Source organism: Phalangium opilio, unplaced genomic scaffold, assembly GCF_054372755.1.
Source record: "Phalangium opilio isolate 3A_F unplaced genomic scaffold, DU_Popi_V2 ptg000017l_1, whole genome shotgun sequence".
Classification (NCBI taxonomy): domain Eukaryota; kingdom Metazoa; phylum Arthropoda; class Arachnida; order Opiliones; family Phalangiidae; genus Phalangium; species Phalangium opilio.
Window position 1 is genome coordinate 227,641 of NW_028324151.1, and position 25,728 is coordinate 253,368.

Here is a 25,728-nt window from a genome sequence, read left to right on the forward strand (position 1 = left end):
TAATTAGACGGGTATTTGTAGGCCAGAGATACTAAGCGTTCAAGTAGGTCAATTCCAGTGCAAATCTAATAAAAGCTTTGAAATGTTTCATGGTGACGCTTGTCGGTAAGTAATTAGACGGGTACTTGTAGTCAACGGATTCGTTTATTGCATTTTAGGCGTCACTTTAAAGCGGACTTGGTTTCTGCGCGTCCAGGCGACGCAGGCCGCCAGAAAACCGTGGAATATATTGAGAATGGGTCCAACAGTTAACGACAGGGAGGCCTTAAGTAGGAACGGTAGGAGGGGCAATGGTTCGCCTTTCAAGACCAGAAAGAGGTGCGCGTAGAGAGTGACCGCCGACGTCAGCGCCTTGCAAAAGAGGAAAAAGGGACAAGGGGAAATGGGGTTGAAATACAGGTCGTAGAGCATGGCCGGCGCCGTCAAAGGGATCAACGGAATGTAGGCCATCAACAGAATGAAACCTTTGCACTTTTTCCATCGGAAAATGCCCGAGTCGAAGACGATGTTCATGACGCCCGAGAAAACCCTGAGGCGTTGGTGGAAACTGGCTTTCAAGTTGAGCATGCCCTGTTCGCGGACGCAACCCTCGACGTAGCCGAAGGCGTACCCGCTCGAGTCCGCTCGCAGCCCGAAGGCCACGTCTTCCAGGAGCGACGCTCCGCCCCCCACGTCGAACGAGACGTCTCGCTCCGCCTTCACTTTGCAAACGAAAAACGTCCCCTGTAATAAACCACCCAGCGTAAGAAAGAGAGAGAGAGAGTGTGTCTCTCGATGTCCGCCGATGGACCTTTAATAAGCCGAAACATCGCTGGAAGTACTTGAGAAGGAAAGGTATGACGACCAGGTCGTAGGCCACGTTCGACTCGATGATATCGGACCACAGATTGCCGTTCAGATCGATCCGAACCATTCCCTGACCGAAATCGAATTTACCTTCACCCACGAAGTTAGCCACGCCTATTTTGACCAGGACCAAAAAGAAACAAAACCTTAGCGGGTTGGTCGGTGGGTGGGTGGGGCGGCTCGGGATTACCTCTGACGGCGTCGCTCGTTAGGAGGCTGTCTTCGTCCAAATGCACGACGTAATCATTGTCTTTCAAAACGTTAACTGATTCCTCCAAGCAATATTGCAGGTTTCTCGCTTTGTACAAGGATCCTTTACGCGTGGCGTAATTGACAGGAACGACGATTTGTCGAAGACCAACCTTTTCCTCGAGATCCATTTGCAATTGCGTCACCACTTCGAAAACAAAGTTTCGCAGACCACCTGCCAGGCAAGTCCTGCAAAAGATTGGCCCTCGTCTAATTGGGGAGACTGGCCGGGCTTAGCTAAACTCCGTCTTGGACTTACTCCGTATTTAGGCGGACATTCTTTCTGATCAAATTTTGCTCCGAGCCTCTGGTGACGACTCGAAAACAAATGGTGGGCAGTCGATCCGGATTGACCCTTAACTGGACTCGGCCCGGGAAACAGTTGACCATCAGATAGCCCAAGCCTTGCGCCAAGATAGTGGGAAGGTAGAAGACGGGCCACGAAGAGACTAGTACGCGCCACCAATAGGGCCACCCCGTCAACCCGGGAGCCCCGCCCTTCCGCCGCTCCAATAAGCCGCTGGAACCGACCATGTACGACACGATGGCCACCAGACATATCGAATGGAGCGCTTGTTTTAAGACTGGCAACATTCTAGTCCTAAGCTCTCGGTAAAGCGAAGAAAAGGTTAGCTACGCTATCCGAGTCCTTACTTGGTAATTGTAATGCTGGCTGTGATCTTCTAACAAACAAACATTAACCCGCTAGGGATTAAAGCTTGAACGTTGCGCGCCTGACAACCCGTAATAGGAGTACAGGTAGGCAGGTAGGTACAAGTACTTTCTTTCCATCGTACGAGTAGTTGACGGTCTCTATTGTCAAAAGCAGGCGTTGGACGCCCCCGCCAAAAACCATCTCTCATTCTCAACTGTATCAAACCAGAAGCTCATAACCTGAAATAGTATCTTTGGAAAGAGGGGGGGCAGTGGAGCTGAGAAGTAGTACGCCGTACCTCTTATAGAACCAGAGTTAAAAGGCCTACGAACATTTCACTTAATTACCCGGGCCCTGATTGTCGGAACCCCAAGTATTTAGTATCATAGGAAGGGGGGGAGGGGTATGAACATTTTGCTTAATTCTGACTCCACACTTAATCGTTCATGTTCAATATTCCAATTCCACACTTAAACCTCCCTGCATCTCACTCCCAACTCCACACTTAAACCTCCTTGCTCTCATTCCAACTCCACGCTCAATTTTCCTTGCACTTATTCCAACTCCACGCTCAAACCTCCTTGCACTTATTCCAACTCCACACGCTCAAACCTCCTTGCACTTATTCCAACTCCACACGCTCAAACCTCCTTGCACTTATTCCAACTCCACACGCTCAAACCTCCTTGCACTTATTCCAACTCCACACGCTCAATTCTCCTTGCACTTATTCCAACTCCACACGCTCAAACCTCCTTGCACTTATTCCAACTCCACACGCTCAAACCTCCTTGCACTTATTCCAACTCCACACGCTTAAACCTCCTTGCACTTATTCCAACTCCACACGCTTAAACCTCCTTGCTCTCATTCCAACTCCACGATTAAACCTCCCTGCCCCTCATTCCCACTCCACGCTCAAACCTCCCTGCCCCTCATTCCCACTCCACGCTCAAACCTCCCTGCCCCTCATTCCCACTCCACGCTTAATCGACCTTGCTCTCATTCCAACTCCACGATTAAACCTCCCTTTCACTTATTCCAACTCCACGCTCAAACCTCCCTGCATCTCATTCCAACTCCACACTTAAACCTTTCACTCTATGGAGAGCGTGCGATTTTTTATGTACATTTCGCTGAATTATTCTGGGCTCTGATTGTCGTAACTCTTTTGTCTTTAGTATCGTTGGAAAGGGGGAAATAGGATTTTAAGATGGTCAAAGAATTAGTCTTTATATCTCTTATAGTTGAGCGGAGAAGCTATCCGAATCTGTCCAATGGGAGGCTCTGGTTGCCTACCGCGACCTTTGTAACGATTAATGAAATTTGCCAACCTAGTCGACGTTATATGAAACATTTCCGTTTACGACAAGGTCCTGCCTTAATTGATGCTAATGTTTAAAATGGCGCGGCTTATGTTAATGTCCTCCGCAGATGATCTTCCGGAAGTTGATGGCGCCAAAGTCGAGTCTCGGGCCGGGCGGGCGGCCCTAACGGGAAAAGAGGCGCAGCACCGCCAAGGAGGAAAGGAGGAGAGGGGTGGTGAGGAGGGAGGGTGGCTAAGGAAGAGGAGAAGAAGCCGGCCGGTCTCGTTACGTCAGTCGCGTGTTTCGGCTCGCAGAGTAGAGACGCGCTCTTGAGAGACTGTTCTCCTTTCGGAGGTTCTTGCGCAAACGACGACGTCTTAGTGTTGGCGCTCGCGCCCTTTTTCAATTAGCCAGCTAGAGTCAAGCCAGGAAGCCTCCAGCAGCAGCACTGCCATAAACGCCAGAAGAGAGCGGACAGAGCCATGTCGGTGCGGATGATGGGCAACAAGAGTGGATCCCGTTGCCAAGGGGCCAGTCACACCGCCGCCGCCCTCAAACTAATATTCGTCTTCGTCTCGTTGCTAACCATTTTCGCCACCATTTGCTCCAGCACCGTTTCAGCCGAGGTAGGAATTACTTTCTGGTTCATTTTGGGGCTCCAAACATTTATTTATCATCCATCATATCCGCCCGAGTGTCCCTCTAAGACGCGAGCGCGCGCGCCAATAAGGACTTGTTGATCCAATGGCCCGCGGGCCTCTTATCGTTTTGGCCTATTCTAGATTGTATCAGAATCTCGTTCATTTGGTTCGAGATCGAGTGGTGTTTCCGGGCTAGACGCGTGCGATGTAGTACTATGTCAGCGTGCCCTCTCATTGCGTATTGTCTTTGTTGGAAAGTGACTCTGTGGCCTCAATTCGAGTAATTTGTTGCCGTCGCCACCGCTGGGACAAATCTTAGTCCCGTAAATGATTTCTTGGCTAATCTTAGATAGGCTTATATTTTCTTATCCAACTGCTCTTATCTGTGGCGCTGAGACTTCGAGTGTCCGACTCTGCAGTTTGTCGCTCGAGACTAGTATACCTTTATAAGGAGCGCTCGGATACTGAAATATTAAAGGGGCGGTGAAACGATCGTCATAAATTGGCTTGTTGACAGTCAACGCCGTGAAAACAACTCTACGCCCGCGAGCAACCAGTCTTTTATAAAGACACGCGTGTACATATAGTGTTACCGGCGCCATCCTAATTCCTTTCTTTTCGATTTTTGAAAGAACGTCTTTGGAGACCCGCCGTCGTCAAATGCAAATGAATGACAAAGTTCTCTATAAACGCCGCCAATTAGTATACTCCTTTTTTTACTAGTAATTGGCGCCTTATAGAAGTCAGTCACTCGAGGTTTCCCCGTCCCTTTAGCGTAGCTACGTCAAAGTTGTCTCGAGACGCCCGCGTGCAAACGTTTTGTAAGGGAGTGGCGAGAATTGTTCTCCGCGGTTGTTCTCTAATTTCTTGTAGAATGCGTGTAAGGATTTAAATGTAATGTCTGTCCTTCCATCGAGGGTGACCTTTGGTCCCGTCCTCGAAGACAAGTACTCGGCGTCTTTTTAATGGAAAGTCAAAGTTTATTCGCCGCGAGCGGGCCTGCCTGATATGTGTCTTTTTGAAGAATAAGTGGGATGAGGTAGGGGAAGGAGGATCCTAACCATTAACCCAATTTCGCAATTTATAGAAACTTTACTAAGTCTTTGAAGTTTGTACCCCTTAGTGTACCCTCCCCAATCCCGTTGCCGGTGGGAGATGAATTATGTCAGCAATAACGGGCCTTGGGGGGGGGGGAACGAGCTGATCCGATTTCGTGTCTGAGAGGAAGGAAGGCGAAAGCGTAGGCGGACAAATAATTTCCCACCTCCCGATATTAGTATACCTTTCTTCGTTTAAAGACTGACTAACTGACGTCAGCGCTTTCAAAAAAAAGACCCTAGTCACGACTATCTATAGACATATTTTGTCGCCAATTTGAAAGCCGAGAGAGAGACGCGGGACGACATGTTAAGCCTTCCCCTTAATTGCCCCCCCCCACCTTTCGGACAAATTCCCATTTAATTAGTTTTTGCTTCCACATTCTTGGGTGGCCTTTGCCATGAAATTTTAAACCCCCGTCCCCCCTCCTTAACGACAAATGGGGGGCTAGCCTTCGTTGGGACAGTTTCTTTGATTTTAAAAATAGAAAGGCTGCTATTTTTAATGGTTTCGATCATTTTACCGACAGCACTCGACGCCATGACGGGGGGACGGGGGAGGAGAGAGAGGGGATAAATTTGAGCTTTTAAAAATATATTTAACTCGTGTAATTAAATGTCGTTTGACTCGTTCGCACTTTAATTTATTAATTTGCCCGAAGCCACGCGGCTGCAGATAGAAATGTTAATTACTATCTGAAATTAAGTACTCCCTGGTCTTAATGTACCGTAGAGTTTAAACCGGTGGGGGGATGGGGTTCATTCCGTCGGTGTGGCTGGCGCTATGATTAATAAAGAGCAGCACCGGAAGTCAGGGCTGGCCTGGCCTCGCCTCTGTTGTTTTACCTTAATTGAAACGCTTAATTAATGCCTTTTGACTTTGAACCCCGCGTATAAGATCTCGATTACATTATCGTTGGTTGGATGGTTGGTGGGGCCGCGCGCTCTGTCTTATCGCCCCATGTTCAGCTTCTTCTTCTTGGAGTTGGAGTTGGCCGAGGGTGGAATAACACCGAAACCGGTTCCGCTTTTAAAATACATTCGCGGCCCCCTTCTCGAAAATTGAATTTTTCGAGTCATTTTTTCTTGTTTTCAATATTGTTTCCCCCCCCCCCCGGGTTAAGATTTATTGGCTGCTTTTAATAAATCATGCAGTCTGTATGGTTAGTGGGGTTTTCCGGTAGGGTCGGTCGCTTACCGGTCAAGGAACGTCATTGTCCACGTGATAGAGCTTAATTGAATCTAAGCCAACCTTGACGAACGACTATAGGTTTTGGCTTAAAAGTCAACTGCAGGGATTTGAAATTGTGGTTTGGCCTTTCTTATCTCTTTACCTTTCCACGGCGACTTCTTTATAACCTAGTTGTTGAAAGAATGTATATATTTTTTCCCATTAACCGAGCAACCCGATACACTTATAGTAAGGAAACGAGCTCCGTCTTATCTATCGGTGGTGGCAGCTCGTAGAAATTGAGTAGAGAAACGTCTTGAATTAATTATATATTTTATATTGGCAATCTTTATTTTAATTTTCGATAGGAAAAAGCGAAGCTTCATTATCTAAATCGAAGGTTGCCGCGAAACCCAAGGCCTCGCGATAAAACACACACCAGCTCCCTCCTCAATAACCCCCGAAAGAGTTATATACGAACTAAAACCGCTTTCGAAAAAGGTTGACCCTTTTTTCACCACTCGACCACCACCTATAGATCAGTCAAAAAATGTTATCAGTAATGAATTTTCTTCTCTCGCCAACTCTTGCAATGCAATTACTCGAAGAAGGCGAGTCGTAGTAGTTGAGTCTCCCTTTAATGGTGGTGTCGTAATTCTCGGGCCATCGGACTTTGACTTTAGGAAGCTGCGCCTTCTTTCTTAATTCTTCGCTCGGCGATAAGCGAGCAATACCACTTGACTAAAATTATACTTTCTTGAATGAGAAGTCGAGGGGGACGCTACTGCCCCCTTCATCCCAAGGAGCTCGAGAGATATCCGATGTGATAGTGTAGAGGTAAGCGGCGTCGATCCCCTCGGCGTTGCTGCTTTTACCAGCTCCTTACATGCTAGATTCAAGGCTATAGTATGCAGCCTATTTAAGAGCTCGAAATGAGTATGGCGGCGGCCTTGGTCTCGGTGACAGAGTGAGCGCCCCCCCCCCTCTCTCTCTCCCCTTACTATCTTTATGGGCATAGTTCGTCCCACGCCTCAATTGAGGAACAAATTTGCTTACAAAATGAGCCGACGGGAAAAGTGTTTAGTTTCGTCGATTCTGACATTCTATTTGCGCTAAATGGCAATTGGGTGCGTGGGCCGGGCCATGGGTGTTGGGTCACGGAGTATCCTTACTTAACTCGTCTCTCGTTAGACGAAACTTGACTGTTTTTTGTTGCGTCGCTCCGTTTTTATTTTAGGAGATGACGCGTTTAAAATAAATAATACGTGGGTGCTGCGTTTTACGATAACGTTATATAAGTTAACTCCGTTCCCAAGGTTCGCTTTCAATTTCAAAGACGTTAACTCGTAAAGTGGCACCGTCACTTTCGTCCGCCTTCTCTCTCGCTCTCGTTCTCTCTCTCTCTCTCGTTCTCTCTCTCACTCTCTCTCTCTCTCTCGTTCTGACTCTCTCTCTCTCTCTCTCGCTCTCTCTCTCGCTCTCTCTCTCTAATCTCGAACAAGGCCTTTCCTAACTTCGGACGGTGTATAGTATTCCGTTACACGCTAGGGTATTAATCCGCCAGAGTAAGAGTAAGGTGGCTTATGGTGTGGTCGGGCAGGGGTGGATCGAATGGCATTTTGTCGGCGCCACGTTTTCTCCAGCATCCCAAGCCGAACGAATCGAGTAGTCCCCAACACCGTGACACCGACTACATTGTAACCGAGCGAGTACTGGCTGTTAACTCGATCTCTTGTAAGATATTCGAGCGAAAAATGTAACGGGAAAGGGATGTATTGCTGGCAAAATACATTCTCTCTTTTTCTCGAGGGAAAGTCACGTTTGTAATTATAAGAGATTCACGACACATTTTTACGCGAAAAATGATTAGAGTGCAAAGGCACGTATACATTCCACCGCTCGCTCGTCCCCCGGGGGGGGTCTCTCTCTAACACGCCACCCCCCCCCAAGAACCAAAATAACGATTCATTCAGTTTACAAAGGGAGGGGGATATAGAGTGAGTAGCCCCTTGTTTAATCTTACGAAGACAGTAGGCGCGAAGTAAATGTATATTTCAATTTTTCTTGAGCGCCAGTTCCTTTGGATGCGTGATTTATCCAAGGCCAAAACGGAAGTTCAAGGAACTGAGGAACGCAAGCTATAGTCTTTTAGCTCATTCTCCCTCCCTCCCTCCCCCTCTCTCTCTCTCTCTCTCTCTCTCTCTCTCTCTCTCTCTCTCTCTCTCTCTCCTTAAGACTATAAGCTATAAAGAATATTAGTCTAAGACTGTTGGGAAGAGAGCGGCGGCGGGCGGACATCCAAAATAAACTTCCGGATGCGTGGAGGAAGTGAAAGTTATCTTCCGCTAGCGAGACACCCCCGTCCCCCTGTCTACTTCCTATAGCCCACGCTATTTAGTTATCCAGCATCTCTCGCCTACAGACGAGTCTGCCGCATCGTTCGAAGAAATAATCCCCCCTCCATTAGCAATTAGGCATTTTTGAACGACTAAACTTGAATTTCATCGTCTATTTCTTAAGGCGTTCGTCATAAAAAAAATTTGGGCCTTAGCTACATCTGTTGGTGCGACTATACATCCAGATAGATAAATATTTAAATTTGTCTTCCATCAGACGGAAGAGAAATTTAAATAAAATTTTCTTCAGGCGTGGGTAGTCGCTCTCGTGGTGTGGTGTCATCTCATTTTTTTATCAATAATTCATGAAGAATTTCGGTCTAGGCCTTACATCTATTTATCTATCCAAAAGCATTTCATATCTGCCCCGAAACGAAATTAGCCACGAATTTTGAATTCATTTTTTCTCTCAAGGAACGTTGGGGGAGTGTCCTCCAATTAGATATTGTCTCTCTCTCTCTCGGAAACCTAATCCGTTAATTAAAGAACGCTGTTAGAGCTGCCGGCGGCCGGCGGCGGCGATTTAGAAAGAGATTCCGGCCGCACCTTTATTAACTCAATTAATGAGATATTAATTTTCCGAAACGGGGATATCGGCTAATTGAAGCTTCCCCCGCCCGCGCTGTTTAATTCGTCTTTACTACAGAATGGACAACAAAATGAAAATCACGCCCCCTAAATGCCCGCAGCTTCATTTGAATAATTGTTTATCCTTTCAGTTACCGGTCACGTGACCGTAAGCGGCGTTAACTCGCTCGTGGTGCACCCAGCAAACGGACTAGTTGGTAGTTGAGAGACGCTCGTGTAGAATTAACTAGTTTGTCAACTGGCGCGTCTCCCATTGGAGTTGAAAGTGCTGTTCAATGTTACAAATCTTTGGTTTCCCCCAAACCAAACTTGTCGATGGGCGCCCCCCCCCCGAAAGATCAATCGGAGGAGCTCCGAGGGGAGAAGCCCCCTGACCGGAAAAAACCTACCTTAATTAATGTATCCCCCCACCGCTGGCTGCTTGCCTTTTAGCTTCTAATTGATTCTTAAAGGTCCGTTGAAAGCTAGCGCTAAGCCTAACTGTTTATCCAAGCTAAAACTTTGTTTCGTAATTTATTATTTAGGCCAAAGAATGTTTTGGCAAATCCCTTCTTCCTCCCCCAAGAGCCGCGTATTCGCACAACCCCCTAGACCTTTTCAAGCAAATGAAATTTATTTTCAATCGAAAGCCAAATTGGGATTAAGGTGTCTGGCTTCGTTCAAGGGGCAATCACTCTCAGCACCGAGGTAAAGGGGAGGGCATCCCCCACCCTCGAGGGTCAAATCTTTCAATTCGCATCTCTTTGGAAATGCAGTTTTAAAAACATTCCGAGCTAGTTCTTTTGATTTCAACAGAGTCGGGACGTGTAAGGGGGGGGGGTTGCGTGGAACGAGTTCTGGGGAATGCTTATTCTCTAGAGGAAGGAGAGGGGGCGGCGTTGGTGGCGCACGCTGCATGGGGCTTCCAAAAGGATTAACTCTAAATCCCCGGAAAATTTTGCTTTCGAGGACCTTTTTTTTCAAATTTCCATTTCCTTAAAATTAAATTTTCCAAAAAGGGATTGACGTTACTGGGAGCTTTGAGGCCTGCATGCAGATGTAAGAAAAAGATGTCGTCTCTTAATTGTTGCAGTTTAACGAGTTCTTCTCCGTAGCTTATTAATGCTTAGATTATCTTTCTCGAGGCCCGCAATTATAGCGTGGAAATTGAGACACTGTTTTTCCCACGCCTCCGCCGCGCCAACAAACGAAACGACACCCTTCCAAGGTTGCCCCCACCCGCCAGTGGCCCTTGCTAAAGTTCAACCTTGGAAAGGGTGCTCCGTCTGTTTAACGTCTAGGTTGAGAAAGTTTTGGGCGCTCGGTGGGTGCCTGACCCTCCTCGGTCGCTCTCCTTGTTGCTAGCGCTAGTTTATTGAACCCGAAATAAGAGTTTCGGCGCTGTTGGAATTAGAGATCTTCTGGATACTCGACACCCCTTTGCCTGCCGTTGCTGCGGCCCAGTTAGCTCTAAAGTCCATCGGGGGATTTTCCATCAGAGCCAATACGGTCAGAGTTCGGCATTGAAACTTATTTCACTCTGGCTTAAACCGTATTTATGGGTCCAAGTAAGGCGATAACCCTGTCGCTTCACAGCGTTGTGAAAGGGGGGGGGGCGTTCAGTTGGTCGTCCAACTTGACCCGCTACGACTGGAGAATTTCGTGTCAGTTTCTTCATTAATCATTTAGGCGGAAGGGCCGAACGAAATCCGAGAAGCTGCTAAGACAGGAACAGAAAATGAAGCGTACGCCGCGACGTGTACTGTCTTTGCCCCGGCGAGTTTAGGACAGGGCGTTCTTGGTGGTTTTTCGAACAAAACTGCTGGCATGCATGGTTTTGTGGGCGCGAAAGATACTGCTGCAAAGAATTGAGCGAGCGTGGGCGAACGTCTTATGCGTGGGGAAGGAAAGAATACCGGGCTTCACCACTACCACCAGCACCAGCACCTCCCTCCGACCGACCTCTCTCACGTACCGTTTAAAGCCACATGCAGTCGAGCTTAAAAAGAACAACCTTCAATTGAATATAAACACTATGTCTCCGCCGCGTGACAACCGTTCTTCTCTTTCCTCGTTTCTAAAGGGTTGAGGAAAGACGTGAGACCATCATTGAATCCTTCCTTACCCGATGCTGAGTGCGGGATAGGATTCGATTTCAGTCTCCCTTTGAGGCTTAGTTGGTCTTTTCCGCTCGAGATATCGTTGAAAGAAGAGAAATCGAGTTAGTTCTTAATCGCGACTAACCAGCTAGGCTCCCTCCCTCCTTTGTTCATCAACGGGGGAACAAAGTCTAAGAAACCTCGGCTTTTTTCATTGGCGCTTCAGCGTTTCGTAAGCGCTTTGTTAATCTGGACGCCATCAGCGGGCTTTCGATCAGTCTTTGAATTCCGCTTCGATCGACAAAGACAATTAGAATATAGAAAGCCTGTTCGAACCTAGACCAACGAGTCGACCTCTATAGGTTGTTTGACGTTGGCGACTGACTATATAGACGCGTCACGACTAGAACATCAATTTCAGACATTCGTCATTGGGCGAATACGCGAGCCGATTAACGCCGCGTTAAAAATAAAATGGGCAAAAGAGCTATAGCGTTGTTGCCGAAAATCGAAATGCCAACTCTCGGCGCGGAAACTTTTTTATCCGCGATAGAATTAAAGGCGCCGAAAGTCTGTTCGTCCCTGAAGGGTTAATACTCGTTCCAGGCTACCACACCCATAAACGATAGCTTCCCATATCCTTCTATAGCTCCTTTCTGGGTATTCCATCTGTCTGTTAGAATAGAGAAGCGGGGGCGCGCGGTCGTCCTCGGCTCGAGATGCTTGGCTGGGCTAAAGAAGCTCAAGAGCAAAAGATGGAGAGAGAGAGAGAGGGGGGTGAGGGATGGTAGGGGATGGGTGATGGCCTAGACTAGTCGGCGCCGCGCATCTTCGACCCGTACGTTCGTACGAAGGAAACATTTTCTCAACTCTTTTCCAAGTTTTGTATAAATCGGGGGTGAAGGGGGAGTGGAAGTGGCGGCGAGATATGCTTTTGAAAGGAAGCCGTGTTTTCCTCTTCCCCTGACAATGTTTCTCCTCCTCCTCATCCTTTGCTTGGACCAGGGCCGTGGTTGGGGTCGAAGCAGGCGAGGGGGGGAGAGAACATTAGAGATTTCTTCGCAATTTGTCTAAACGCCTTTTCCCTCCCCCACTTTGTTCACCCTCCCCTCTCCTTGTTCACCCTCCCCTCCCCCCGGTCTTTCTTTTCGTATTTCGATGGCGGAAGTGAATTAAACCTGGAAGTTGTAGTTCCTCGAGATTCGAGTGAATATTTTACCGTTGTTAAATTATCTTTGAAAGCGCGTACTGCCTTGGTTTGCGTCTCGAGGGGGTAGACACTTGAGAACTCGGGTGTACAAGATGTCTTGTACTGTCAAAGCTGAACTGTAAGTTCCGAAGGCTTTGAACTCAATGCACTGTCAAAGTTGAACTCTTTTGAACTCAGGTGTACATAGAGATCCAGAGAGAGCGTCTACCCCCTCGGGCGTGCCAGACTTCTTCGGGAACGATAATTTCGGCCTGGATTTCTCAGTATTTCGCTCCAATCTGGCGTATACTTCTCGGTCAAAACATTTCTAAAGGTCGTGTTAGTTAGTTGTTCTAGTCGGGTGTTAAGCGGATGTAAATTGAAGGGATGGTGAAATGCATCGGCCTCCACACGCGTATTATCCCTTTAAATGTTAAGTATCTAGTCTCTGGCGGAGGAGTCAATTTCCGGTTGGTCGCACCACCACCAATAATGAAAAAGTGTCTCTCTCTCTCTGTGTGTGTGATAAGGGCTAGTCACTTAGTACGCGGCATCTCATGATACGCAGCCTGCAGAGACACAAAAAGGAAACGCGTCCTTTCAATTGAAAGAAATGACTCCAGTCTCAATAGAATGGCGCTTTTCTTTCTATTTGCAAAACGTCGCCTTCCATTTCAATACGGACGGCGCCAACGCGAGGGGTCGCCTACTTCCACTCGCCAAGAGAAAACGCCTATTGAAACCCAAAATATTGGGCCAAGATAATGTCCCTGAAATGTTTACACGTTCTCGCCAATACTTTTGTAGGTAGGGCGTGAAAGGCGAACGGGTTGAAATGCTGGCGGATAAATGTATAGATTAGTTGGTCTAATTTGTTTAGAAGGAATTAACTTTCTCCCTAAGAATTATATCGCCTTTTGAATTGGGCTCGTTTGTGTTGGAGCAGCCGGGGCTTAGTATACAATTTCCCCTTTTGGGAATTGGGGGTCGGGGCGGCTGCTGATTGGTCGAGCCCCACGCGCTGGAAACGGCTGTTTCCCTTTTGTCATCGAGAAACGTAAACTTTGTATCGAGATCCTTGGATGAAATTTGTTTCTCCCTCCCGAAATCCCTGCTCTTTTCGAGCTTGAAAGTCCCGGATTAGACAAGGGCGGAAGGCGCCTTTTCGACCCTTTCCAAGACGACCACGGACTTCTTCGAAGAAGGAAAAGTCGAAAGCTAATATTTATTCGGCTGAGATTTCGCTTATTATTTATTTGGCCGACTGTAGAGACTAGTGCGCAAGCGCGTGGCATTGGGACACCGTCCGTGTTGAATCCTCGAGAGACAAGCCAGGCAGGCGCTAACTTCTTTGTAGAATTACGACCAATTTCCAGAAACAACCAGCTTTGAAGTTGTCGTCCCAAAATAAAGCCCGCTCGACAATTAAGAGCGTCATTTCAACAAGCTCATCCGCTCGGATGATGATTCTAAAAGTCGGAAGTTTTACTCCGAGATAGACGGCGAACGTGTTATCAGCGATCAAGTTGCTCGAACCACCCGTAGTTTGCCGCCCGCCCCATAAGTAGGGCGCATGAATACTGGCACGTTCTATTCCCTATACTGGAGGAATGTTTTTGGGGCGACGCGTGCGTGAGATAGATGCTAGCTAGTCTATTTTAAAGCTGATGGATCTCGAGAGCTCTTTTCCAGAAATACTTTTCTTCGCGAGTGAGTGCAGAGCGAGTGAGGCCCGGGCCCCGGGGCTGAGAGAAGCCTCTCCAAAGGTTCAAGTTGTTCAACCGCTCATCGACTCTTCGCTGTACTGTAGCGCGGGAGTGTGTGTGTCTCTTTCAAAGACATCATATTGACAACGATTGTTATTGTACCCCACACCAAAGCCCACCCTTCTTTGTACTCTTTTGGCGCTGCATAGCTATGGCGAATGTCTGTCTTTTTGTCGGATTTGAGGTCTAAATTGAGCAAATGTCCATGCAGTCCAGTGTAAGTGGCGAGATGGAAGATTGTCCCCTCGGCCGGCAGTTGACCCTTTGCCCCCGGGAGGCCATGGGTCTTTATCGACTTTGGCCGAAGGTGTTTGTCAATAATCATCGTCAGTAGGCTGAATGGTCCCGGCAGATGGCTCCCAATCTCTCTTATTTGGAATAATATTTCCGGGTTGACAATGTCACTGGACGCTGGCGGACAAAGGCGGGCCAGGTAGGAGCGGCCTCTGACAGCGCCGTCAACCCGACAACTCCATCCCGCTCCGCTTATGAAATCGGATGATGTTCCCTAATATTTCGCTGCCATTATTATTAGTGGGAAAGTGTTCCGCGGCCAAAGGCAGCCTCTCGCTAACGCTTTAGAGACCTATTGGCTGTTGGTGGTAAAAACTAAACTCGAAAAAGCCTTTCGTTTTTGCTCGGATTCCGCTGCGGGGATTTTTTTCCATTAGAGTATCTCTTTAGGGGCCATTTCGGTTGGCATCTGATTCTCGCCATTACCCGCACTCGCTATTATAATCGGGGGCGTACGAAGCCAAAGGCTACGAGAATGGCGCTCGTCATTCGAGATGAAATGGCCCATTGGCCAACGCTAAAGAGCGGCACGCGCGTGTTCCGATTGCGAATTCGTATCTTCTTCGTTTTTTTGTTGGTATGGCGCGTGTCCCCGGGCTGTACGTATTCCAGTTGCACTCTTAAGTACGCCCCTAACATTAGCCCGGGCCCAGGCCCCGTTTTAACTCCTTCTAAGAGTGTCATAGACGACGATACGCGTTGGTTTTATATTTCTCAAGTTTTTCCGTGGAAATAACTGGCTCTTAACGGCGACGGCACTGAAAATAGGCAGACCAAACTACTTTCCCATATCCGAGTGAGGTATCTCTCCGCCGCTACAACATTCACACCCTTTATTACACTTTGGCGCGTCACCCCTTCAAGGGATAGTGCAACTCAACTGAAAGGCGCTCCTCTAAAAATAAACTCGATTTGAAGTTCAGGGCAGGCTGCCGCGAGAAACTCGCGTTCGAGTGCGAAATGTTTGTTTGTATTGGAAAATGTTTGAAAAGTGAAATTGGAGGATTTTGTTTTAATTTTTCAAATGGTGTTTTTTCAAGGGTGTGTTGTATTGGTTAGCCCCTCTCTTTCTTTCTATTTATGCCAAGAAGTTTAAAATAAGCCAAAATGATGGTAGGGCCGCCACGATAAGCTTTCAGCCAAATGCAATATCTCGCGGGCGCAAACGCGAATCTGGCAAATCCTGAAGAATAAGGGTTCGTAAATCGGGGTATAAACGTCAAGCTTCGGGGCCGGGCCGGCCTATAAAGATACGTATTTCAAAGGGCCATTATTAAACTCGTCATCAGATTAAAAAGCGTGCGCTTTTAAACGAAAGATATAAACGTCATCATTCCTGGTTAGACTATGAAAGACTTGGCTCAGACGCCAACTCGTTAAAACGACGACGACAATAGACCAATTTAGATTTCAAAAGCTTCGCTGCTGGCAACCAGCTTGTTTTAAAAATGGCTGCTTTTAGAAATGAAGTCTCTTATAAAATCGTTTTGGTTAAGAAATTTGTCGCGGCCTCTTTAGCCTTTTCAAGTTATATAAGCGCGCCTTCAAAGATCCATATAAGACGTTGAGAGATCCGGTTGGGCCGGTGCATCTCTCTATGGCCTGTGATGAGCTACACCACCTTCCTTACGAGAATGGCCGTGCACCCCCTAAAATTGTCATTGTCAATTTTGGTACTGCAAAGACATAGCTCAAAGAAAATGCTTCATTTTTTCTGTTATCACGTCGTCCGTCAACGGGGGATATTGAAAGGACATCCAAGTTGTCGACGCGAAAGACCTATAGGACGAGATGACGCGAACACGCTGTCAAATTGTCTTCGTTTAAGCTCGTGCCCATGGACCAAAGATCAATTATAGCGCCTTCAACTCCCAGCTCTCCCTGGATTGAGTCCAATAATTGCGGAGTTCTGATTTGTGATGGCGCTCCATAATTGTTTTACCGCAGCACGATCGCTTAAACCAGAAATCATTTAGGTGTAATTGGACTCGTTTCGCAACGAATATAGGCTTTAAAAGGTGCGCGTCTGACGCGTACTTGCTTAGATTAGGGTTGCATCTGGAACTAGTCAAGGTCTCACGGTCTCTTTTCTGCTAAATTGTTATCGTTTTTGGAATTTCTTGGAATATTTCAGTCACTTTTTCTATACGAAACCGCCACTTTGAAACGAGTTTAACTTTCTTTATTTTTTTTGGGAAAGATAATCCAAGCCCGTAACGGATAAGGATTTTCGTGTTTTCTTCCTTCTAATCTCCTTCGATTTTTAATTTATTTTGAACTTGATTTAATTTTTTTTTGGGGTTCAAAATTGTAGAGTATATAGTTTTTATAGGCGAGATCTAAAGATATCTGCGGTGTAAATCTCGCTCGATTTAAATGAGAGTCGAACCTTGACACTTTATTTCTAGGGCCTTTTTTTAAAAAGAGTTACTTTTCCAGTTTCGAGCAAAAAAATTGCCAAAAATATCTGATCCACCGCCGTCACCGTCGCCGCATATATTATTGTCTCCCGTCGTTAATAACGATGTTAATTTATGTCGCTGGGAAGACGGAGACGCGTCCAACCCACGCTCAAGAACCCCCCGTTGCTGACGTCGAGTTAATATTAATCAAAATGTCCCGATTTTAAAGAACAATTTAATAAAGTTCGAGGGGCTATTTTAACTGTATAGTGTCGGGCACCTCGGCCTTGCTGACAAGCTTGTTTATATCATTGACCCGTGGGGCTATATTATTTCTGGGAGGCCCCTCGGTTCCGTGACGTACGCCAACCACCCATTGAGAGAGAGAGAGAAAACCCCATTTCCTTTTGACGTATAATTCCATAACGTACCTAAGGATCCCCGGTCGTCTCCCTCCCACGCTGAAAGAAAATGTATTCCTCAAAGTGTCCGTGACACGCTTTCTTTCAAATACCTAATATCATAAGTTTAAAAGATATGTTTCACAAGTATGACACTAGCTATACTTCGTAATGCTAGAGGCTTACTGAGAGCTAGTTCGAGAACGACGGAAGCGAGAATTGACTACATTCGGTTTTGCAGTCCATCTTCCTATTTAGTCTGTACTAAGCCTTTGACAGCGCCTAACCAGGCGCCACTCGCTTTACCCTGAATATATGACGTTTAACCTACGTCACTTCATGACAAGCTCTCATTAACCAGTAACACACTTATGGAACATATCTTATAAACTTATGGTAATATTTCGGTATTAAAGACTGGATAGCCCGCTTGCAGGCGCGTGCTGGGAATGAAATCTGGGTGACGTCAGGTGTGGCGTGCCAAATTATGGATGATTGCGTCATCTCCACTTTAAGAAATGCCATGCGGGCTTTAAATTCTGGTTTTTGGCCGAGGAAATTCCTCCTTTAGAGAGAGAGAGGCCCAGCTGTACTTATTCCACCACCACCACCCACCCACCAATCCAAGCAGCACCTTTTTTAAAGGGATACTGTCTTATCTATAGAATGGAGCGTGGCTCGCTCTTCTATAAAGGCCAGCAGCAGGGCGCGATTCAGTATCCCTTGGTCAAAGTGAAATTAAGTTTCGCCGTTGGAATCTCTTCAATTTCAAAGTCTGGACCGTCCGTTAATCTCGGCGCTTAAATCGGGAAAGCGAATCTAATGGATTATTAGTGTCTCTTACGAGGGAGTATCAAATTTTTGGATTTTTCAAATAGACTCGCTCGTTTGTTTAATCGAAAGAGATAATAGTACCTATAAGGGTCACTAAAAGTGTTCCGTATAACGGGATGTTGTCCAAAATGAATTCTTTTTCGTGTCGTGTATCGCGGGGAAGGAAGCTTATGTTAGCGTAACGGGCCGAGTAATTACGGTGCAGGGGTATATAGGCATGGGTTGCGTGCGTGCTTGGGCGTGCGTGGCATGGCGTGGGGAAGATATCCTTATAAGAGATACACACTCTCTCTTATCTGGCATTGAAATTTCCGTTTTATTCGTGCCTCGTAAAACCTGGAGGCCATAATTTAACACTGGCCAAATAATGAGGTGGAATAACAACAATTCTATCTATTTTGGCCCGAAAATCGCTTGTTTCTTTGCGTGGAGATTTCGATCTCTCTCGGAACCAGTCAAGAGTTAACAAACCCGACTTTCTCTTCAGTTCTACCATGAGTTAATAATATTATTAACTAATGGTTGTACGTGTACGCCTAAATTAACGCATTTTTAGTGACTGGATAATTTTTGCCTATCATTCTACTGACTTCCAGATCATCGACTCATCCTCTCAGGGTCAAAGAATTTGGCTCGTCGCGTCTTAATGCCTAAAAAAAAGAGAGAAAATTGTTGGCCCATCACCCAAAATTAATTGTCACAACAATCTCGCCCAAGGGGGGGAGGGTGACTATTGGCTTCGTGGATAATTCCGGGTCTTCTGGCGTACTTTGAGGATGACGCGGCGTGTACCATCTTGGCTCGACTGTAGGCGACTGTAGGGGAGGGTAATTGCGACTCCAGACTGAGTTGAGCCATAATCTTCTTACCTACATTTAAGAAGATGGTCGTTCCACTCGACGAGACACGAAAAACAACTTTCCCCGTTGGTTGTTGGCAGGTTTGCCTTTCATTTGAGTGTGAACGCATTCCACCGCGCGACTACCCTACTTAAGAGACAATAAAAAAACGTCCGCCGCTGCTAAATCGTATCAAGCTTGCTAACTTCAGTTTCTGTCCTTCTCGATGAACAGTGCGCTGGCTTTCTATTAATAGCGGATAGACAATGGCTGATGACGGCCTTTGTTCTTTGAACGTCGTGGGAATGTAGAAAAATAAATGAATCGACGTGTACCGCCAAAATCCAACCAAAATATATTTCCGTCAACGAAGAACTTAAAGGGCCAGTGAAACGCCCCGCGCGTCTTAAAAAAGAAATCCTCGTAATTTTGTAGAAAGGAATGGTTCTCGTTTTTCTATCTATACGGGGGAACAGTGTCATTCCGCGAGTGGGCGCGTGGGGGCGTTCACGCGCGACTGAACCTTACCGTTATCCGTCGGCGAATTCCGAACCTTGGAGTTGGCCTCCCATAAAAATCTATGTTATTACGTTCTCACCATCCTCGACAGAGCGCTCTGTCTCTCTCTCCCTAGCTCGGTGGAATTTAAAGACGCCTCTAATTGTTTTTTCTTCTTCTTCATCTTTCCGGTTTTGTAAATTGCGTCGGAGTATGAACGTATGTTCTTAACACCCTCGTGGGCTAAATATGACATGGGCGGAGATACATTATGGATAGAGAGGAATTCTCGCCCCAAGGGTGGTTTCTCTCCAATGTAAGGTCACCGATACACGGCCACTAACGCCATTAAGAGCCTCGGTGCCCTTCAATTTTTACGCTCCCAATTAACTACTTAATCGGCGGAGTTCACCCGGTTCATCGGGGATTGTTTATGGACTTTAAAAGTAGTCCGTAAATCGAAACGGCCAATCGATTTGTCACGTTGAGCGTGGTTAAAGACGCGCTCGGACTGTGACCCGTCAACGGGAGGACCAACCCGAACCCTACCTTCCCCCGAACTAAAGTTGCTAAAACGAGTTGATGATTGGAAAGTTAAGGCGGAGGTCGTTTCGAAGCGGGGCTAACTAACTTTGAGGCCAAGTTGAATTCGCAATCAACGAACAAAAAGTTAGCTATAGATACTCTCTGTCTGTCTCGCATTCTTGAAGTTGGAGGAATGACTTTGTTCAGCGGCACGCAGTCCCTCCCCTCAAGTTCATCTAAATTCAAATGAGACGCAACCAACGTGTTTCTATAGCGACAAATTCTAATCCCTCCGACCCCGAGGCATGCGGGCGGGAGTCTCGATTGATTGCGTGTCACCTTGCTTCGTTTCTTTTACTAAATTCCAAGGCATTCCGAGAGATGGCGAGACACTCGTCGTGAAACAATTAAACTCATCTTTCAATGTCATTTTTGTCAGCTTTAAATTAAGCCTCCTCACACTCCATTGATGTCTTATAAATAAAACCACCAATTTATTCCGACCGCCGCTAGACGAACGCGCCATCATTCGAGGGACGGAACAGCAACCCGATCCCCTATTCTCTATAAAGGCCATATTTCCTCGGGTTGGTGGTGCCGACACGTATCCGACCCCTTCCCTTCTTGGCCACCGGGTCGTCGGCCGCACCGATGAAGATAGACTCCATTCAAGGACTTTTCTTAACTCCGGAGTAGCCAAGAACGGGATGCGGGTTTCCATTCCAGGGTACCGCTTGTCTATCCTCCTAGTTTTAGTCTCGTTATTTGTCGCCAGGGAACGCCACTCTTCAGGCGGGAAAACTGAGGAGAGAGAGAGTAAGAAACTGTCTGTGATTGTGGCCATGTGCCAAGTGAGCGACCTAAAGGCGATGATGTAAAGGCGCCGGACTTTAACCCAAGTTACTGTTCCACCCCCGAGCGAGTCGGACGCGGAACTTGTCCGCTATCTTCTTGCAGTTGAAAAGAGCGTCGTCACTCGCGCTTTACGGGTCCGGGAAAGAAGGAACATTATGCCAAAAACAACTTCTGGATGGGAACCTTGAACGAGATTAGTCGAATAGGAGCTGGCTTGGCGATTTTCAGACTCCGTGACATTTTTAAGACGGCGTCAAACGCCATTCCAGTTAATGGCGTGGAGCGAATATTAAGTAGGCGAGAAATTAATGGCCTGGAATCGTGGAAAAAAGAAGACTTTTCTAGTGTCATGGGAAAAACACTCGGGCTCCAATTAACCCCTTCATTTAATGGATAAGAATGGACCTCCAATATGTTAATTACTGTCCGCCGAGATTCCAATCTCCGTAAAGAGATGATTTATTCGGGTTGAACATCTTGAGACAATTAAGGCCAACATTTCATTTTGTACTCGATGGACTTGGTTTCTTAAAATGTTTATTAAAATAAATGACCTTGACGCATTTAGCAGCATTTCCACGAACCTAACCATTACACTAAACTTTGGAGGCTCGTAACTCTGGTTCTACTAGAGGTACGGGGATCTCCTTTGAGTAAGTTATAGTCCAATTTGTCCCCCATCTAACCATACTAAAACATTAGTGCTACGACAAACAGGGGCCGAGTAATTAAGCAAAACGTGAACAAAAAACCCCCCATAGGAATAGCATTAGACTAAACTTTGCAGGCTCGTAACTCTGTTTCTACTAGAGATGCGGTGATGCCCTTTGAGTATGTTATAGTCCAATTTGTCCCTCATCCAACCATACTAAGAACGTAGGGCTACGACAAACAGGGGCCGAGATATTAAGCAAAATGTTCGTCAACTTATGGTATCGTCTCACTTATTGTTATTATGTTACTTATGATTTTTTCACTAAACTTTGGAGGCTCATAACTCTTGTTCTACAAGAGATACGGGGATCTCCTTTGGATATGTTATAGTTCTCTTTGCTCCCCATACAAGGATACTTTAAACTTGAGGCTACCTCAATATCGTCGTCAACTTATTTTTGTCTCACTTATTGTTATTAGGTTACTTTTGATTTTTGAAAATTAACTTTGGAGGCTCATAACTTTGGTTCTACTAGAGATACGGGGATTTCCTTTGAGTATGTTATAGTCCAATTTATCCCCCATCTAGCCATACTCAAAACTTAGGGTTACGACGGGTTACATTATTTCTGGTTGAACTTAATGATGTCCTCGCTATCTTACTTTGAAATCGAGTTTAAGAGCATTTTTCTGAAAGAGTTTACACATTCGCGCGGAAAGAGGCAGAAGCAAGTTGAATTTTAAAGAGACTTGGGGAAGGGTTATTCTCGGGCCACGTTAATCTCGGAGGTTAGACTACACGTACATGCACGCGGCTATTTAGCTCTACGTATCCTTGGTATAGCATGCATGGAGATCGTTTGCATCTCCTCGCCTATGCGCTGCTGCCAGAGGATGAAGGCGGAAGAAGTGGTTTCTTGCCAAGTATTTAATGGCGGATAATAATTTCGACTTCTTTCTTCACTTCCGCATCTCGAAAGCGCATTTTAGCATCCCACACCCTTAAAAGAATCAACCCCCGCGTCTACCCACCCCCCCCCCCCCTGCCCCTTTCCCCCACTCGCCGTGAGAACATTTTCAAGACACTTTAATTGAAAACGATCAAGCCCTTAAATTTTTAAATTGCGACGCGTTTTATGGCCTATGCTAAAAATAGGTCAGCTGTTCTACTGTCATCGGCATCGGCAGCGTGACTGACCAAGCTTTGTTGTTATTTATTTTGCAGACTGACTCGGACTTGACGTTCGAGGATTCCTTAAACGAGCTTTTGAGTGAGTCGGAGCCAGAAATACTTAAAAAGAGTCACCACCCGGCGGTGACGTCACATCCGCCACACTCCAGGAAGAAAGAGCACGCTTTGAAATCGCGTAGCCGGCGCAAAGGTCCGGCCACGACGGCTGGACACGCCCTCAAGAAATCGCCCGCTTTCACGGACGACGAGGACTTTTTGAGCGACACGTGGGGAGGGAGTGGCAGCGGAGATTCCGTCATCTCGACCCCCACTCACAGCAAACCACGAGTTACCTACGACGAGGACACCAAGCGGGACAGTATACCCGAAGTCGGGACAACGCCGCCTCGAACCGGCAGTATAGGTCAGTGTTAATTTTTTTCCGTTTTACACCTTTGGTATTAAATTGCGACTAGGTCATAGGTCAAACCACCTTAGCTCGGGGAAACGTTTTAAAATTGAAATGAAGTTTAATTAAGGCGATTACGCTCGAGGCTGCTTTCCAGTTTAGTTTGGTTTATGTCCATTTCCGCCTTGTTGTCAACACGAGCTCTCTCTCCCATGGAGAAGTAGCGCGCTCCTTAACGAGGCTAAACGAAGATACGTCTTCAAGGACAAATGAAATGACAAGAACCAAGCTTCTAGAGGAGCTTTAATATATTTACGACCTCAATTCCCCTCGATTTTAAAAGCGTCGCTGCCGTTCAATTTATTGAATAGGACCATTGTGTTCGTGACACGTCGACCCCTCCCCCCTCCTCCTGACGAGACCCTTCAAACACACCCTCACCTGAGGTATTACCACAAATTGAGCCCCGAAAAGGATTCCCTTAGAACCGATAAGATCAACAAGTATCCGTTGAGGCGCGAAATTACTCGAGGCGAGATTGTATCTTCGGGGCAAATGGGAGACCCCTCGGGAGCTTTTCGATCTAGCCTTTGACGCGGCCAGGAGGTGACTTTAAGAGATTTACGATGGAACAATCGCTCGCGGCTTTTTAAAGCGTCGCTTGGACCGTTTGCGAAAGCCTGATAATGATTTCCTATTCAAAAGGGACAGGTGTCTTTGACGGTCTACAGCGCGAAGGTATATTAGGGCCGTTGAAGACTTATTAAGATAAACGTATGGTCGCTCCAATTTGGCGTAATATTTGAAATAGGTCAGTCATCCTCTTAAGTGTCATTAACGTTAATTACTCGCCTAGTGCGTTTTAGAAAGTAAAGTTTATCGCACGGCGTCACCGCGTGTTTAGGCGTTTAATTTGGCACAAAGCGCGCTTAATTTAAACTTCATTCGCCAGAATGTTAACCTCATCTACGCCTCCAAATGAAAATAAATAGATGCTTCAATAAATTTTATATCAGAGGTTCAAGTAGGACTCGCTTCTTCATGGCCAAGCTATCAAAACTTGGGAAAATTTATTGGTCAAACTGTCCAGTGACCCCCTTAAATTTAAAAAAAAAAGATTATGGGACATTTTAAAATTTTATTGGACAATGTCCCGCGCTTATTTCCGGCCCCGCTTATTTGTCTTTGCGCTTTTGAAGAGCGAGTCGTTTGCTACTCATTGGATGGGATATCCGGGGATTCGTGGAGGAGGGGACTCAGGGGAGTAACGGGAAGAAATTCGTCCGTCGTCTGCTACAAAAGACAAATTAAATTTGTACTGTCTCGTCCACAAATCTCGAGATAAGCCTAACTTCCGGCGATAGGGAATAAGTTTGTATCAGGATTCAAACCAGATAAGATGGAATTTGTTGCAAAATGATCGTAGGCCGCGGTTACGTATCGTCTTAAGTATAGGCTTGAGAATGAGAAGACGGCGGCGGGAGCACCATTTAACCAGTACTTGGGTATGTAGGTAGTAGAGAGAATGTAGCGCCAACTTTATCGTATTATTTTTGGAAATGACATATTTTTATTAACGCAATTATTGTAAAGTGGACGCGTGCTTTATGCCTCGGTATATCAGGCCGTGTTGTCATCGTTAGCCTCGTTCTTCTTAGCGTGGGTCTCTCTCTTCTTCGCTGTCACCATTAGGCAATCCTCACCCACACACACACCAAAGAAGCCCCCCCCCCAAACAATACAATACAATACAATCAATTTAAATAGTGACGTAACACCGTTAAAAAGACAATCTTTCATTTCACGCAAAAATATTTACTCCGAAACGCGCTTGAACTGTTAAAAATAGTTATTAGACAAAATACCCTTCGGTCAGTTTAAGACTGCGTTGTACTTGTTTACGGTGGGTGTGTCTTAGGTTAGGTTCAATTGGAGGGCGGTAGAATCGGATGGTCGCGTTGATTACGTTGAAGCCGAACAGACAAGAAGTGGGGAAATGGAGGCGTCAGTCCAAATTTAATTTGTCCCGTAGAAATCCAAATCTCGTTGTGATACGAGGAGATACTATTATTGTCGTAAATGTAGACATTTCCCGTTTACGAGGGAAATTGGACGGATAAGGACAATTAAAGATGTCCAAAATGATTTTCCCTGGCGCGACCGACTGTGGCCCGCCCGGAGGAAGGGGAACTCCACTTCAAGGGGGTCACGGTTGCGCTGTCTAGTCTCCCCTCCGAGTGAAACGTCAGACGTCCGACGCCACCAAGCCAGTGGCACGCGCTTCCGCCCTCCCCCACACCCTCTCCATCTATTATCATATCGCCCTCGTCTTCGATTCTTACTCTCCTCGAACTATAGCCCCTTATCTTTTGATTGTTGTTGACACGTCGGATTACTGGCTGTTGGACCAACCCCCTTCGCGTCAAACCTGGATTGCTCGGGGGGGGGGGATTTGAAAAATGGGGGAAAGGTCTCTCGGTTGTCTTTTGTTATATTTGGCAAAAATTGGTATGGGTTGACCCCCCCCCCCCGGAGAAGTCGGAGCTCGACGATTGTGTGAACCCCCAAATTTCTCCATAGGAACCCTATAGTATAGAGTAATGGCACCTACTTGCCTTTGACTGTATTAAGCTCTATGGGTAGTTAACATGGAGTGCCACTACTCTATTGCCGAAGTAGGGGGGAGGGAGGGGGCTTGTCGCTTGGACACTATAGGCCCTGAACAAAAATATGACTTCGTCCCTTAAGCTTAATATTATTATGAAAATAGAATTTTACGATGATGAGCATAATTAAGGAGCTAGAAATTTATTTTGCGCGGTAGTTTAATGAACTCGCGGGAGGAACTTTTAATTGCAGTTAA

At 46.4% G+C, this 25,728-nt stretch overlaps 2 protein-coding genes across 23 annotated transcripts in view; one reads left to right on the forward strand and one right to left on the reverse strand.

Annotated features, from left to right (window-relative positions):
* Nucleotides 1-144: 144 nt before the first annotated feature.
* LOC149702087 (glycolipid beta-1,4-mannosyltransferase egh-like) lies at nucleotides 145-3,296 on the reverse strand. The gene is made up of 4 exons (XM_089867064.1): nucleotides 1,355-3,296; nucleotides 1,037-1,284; nucleotides 791-960; nucleotides 145-723 (listed from the first exon to the last, which is right to left on the reverse strand). The coding sequence occupies exons 1-4, from the start codon at nucleotides 1,687-1,689 to the stop codon at nucleotides 145-147; spliced, it is 1,332 nt and encodes a 443-aa protein (XP_089723190.1). The 5' UTR covers nucleotides 1,690-3,296.
* A 58-nt stretch (nucleotides 3,297-3,354) lies between these two features.
* The window catches only part of trol (terribly reduced optic lobes), a 64,815-nt gene continuing 42,441 nt past the window's right edge, over nucleotides 3,355-25,728 (forward strand). For 19 of the 22 annotated variants that reach the window (XM_089865834.1, XM_089865849.1, XM_089865850.1 and 16 more), the window contains exons 1-2: nucleotides 3,355-3,683; nucleotides 22,511-22,880. In XM_089865834.1, the coding sequence (XP_089721960.1) occupies nucleotides 3,540-3,683; nucleotides 22,511-22,880 (514 nt within the window). In that variant the 5' untranslated portion in view covers nucleotides 3,355-3,539. The remainder of the gene's footprint in view (nucleotides 3,684-22,510; nucleotides 22,881-25,728) is intronic. The other 3 variants (XM_089865852.1, XM_089865853.1, XM_089865851.1) reach the window with 2 other exon arrangements.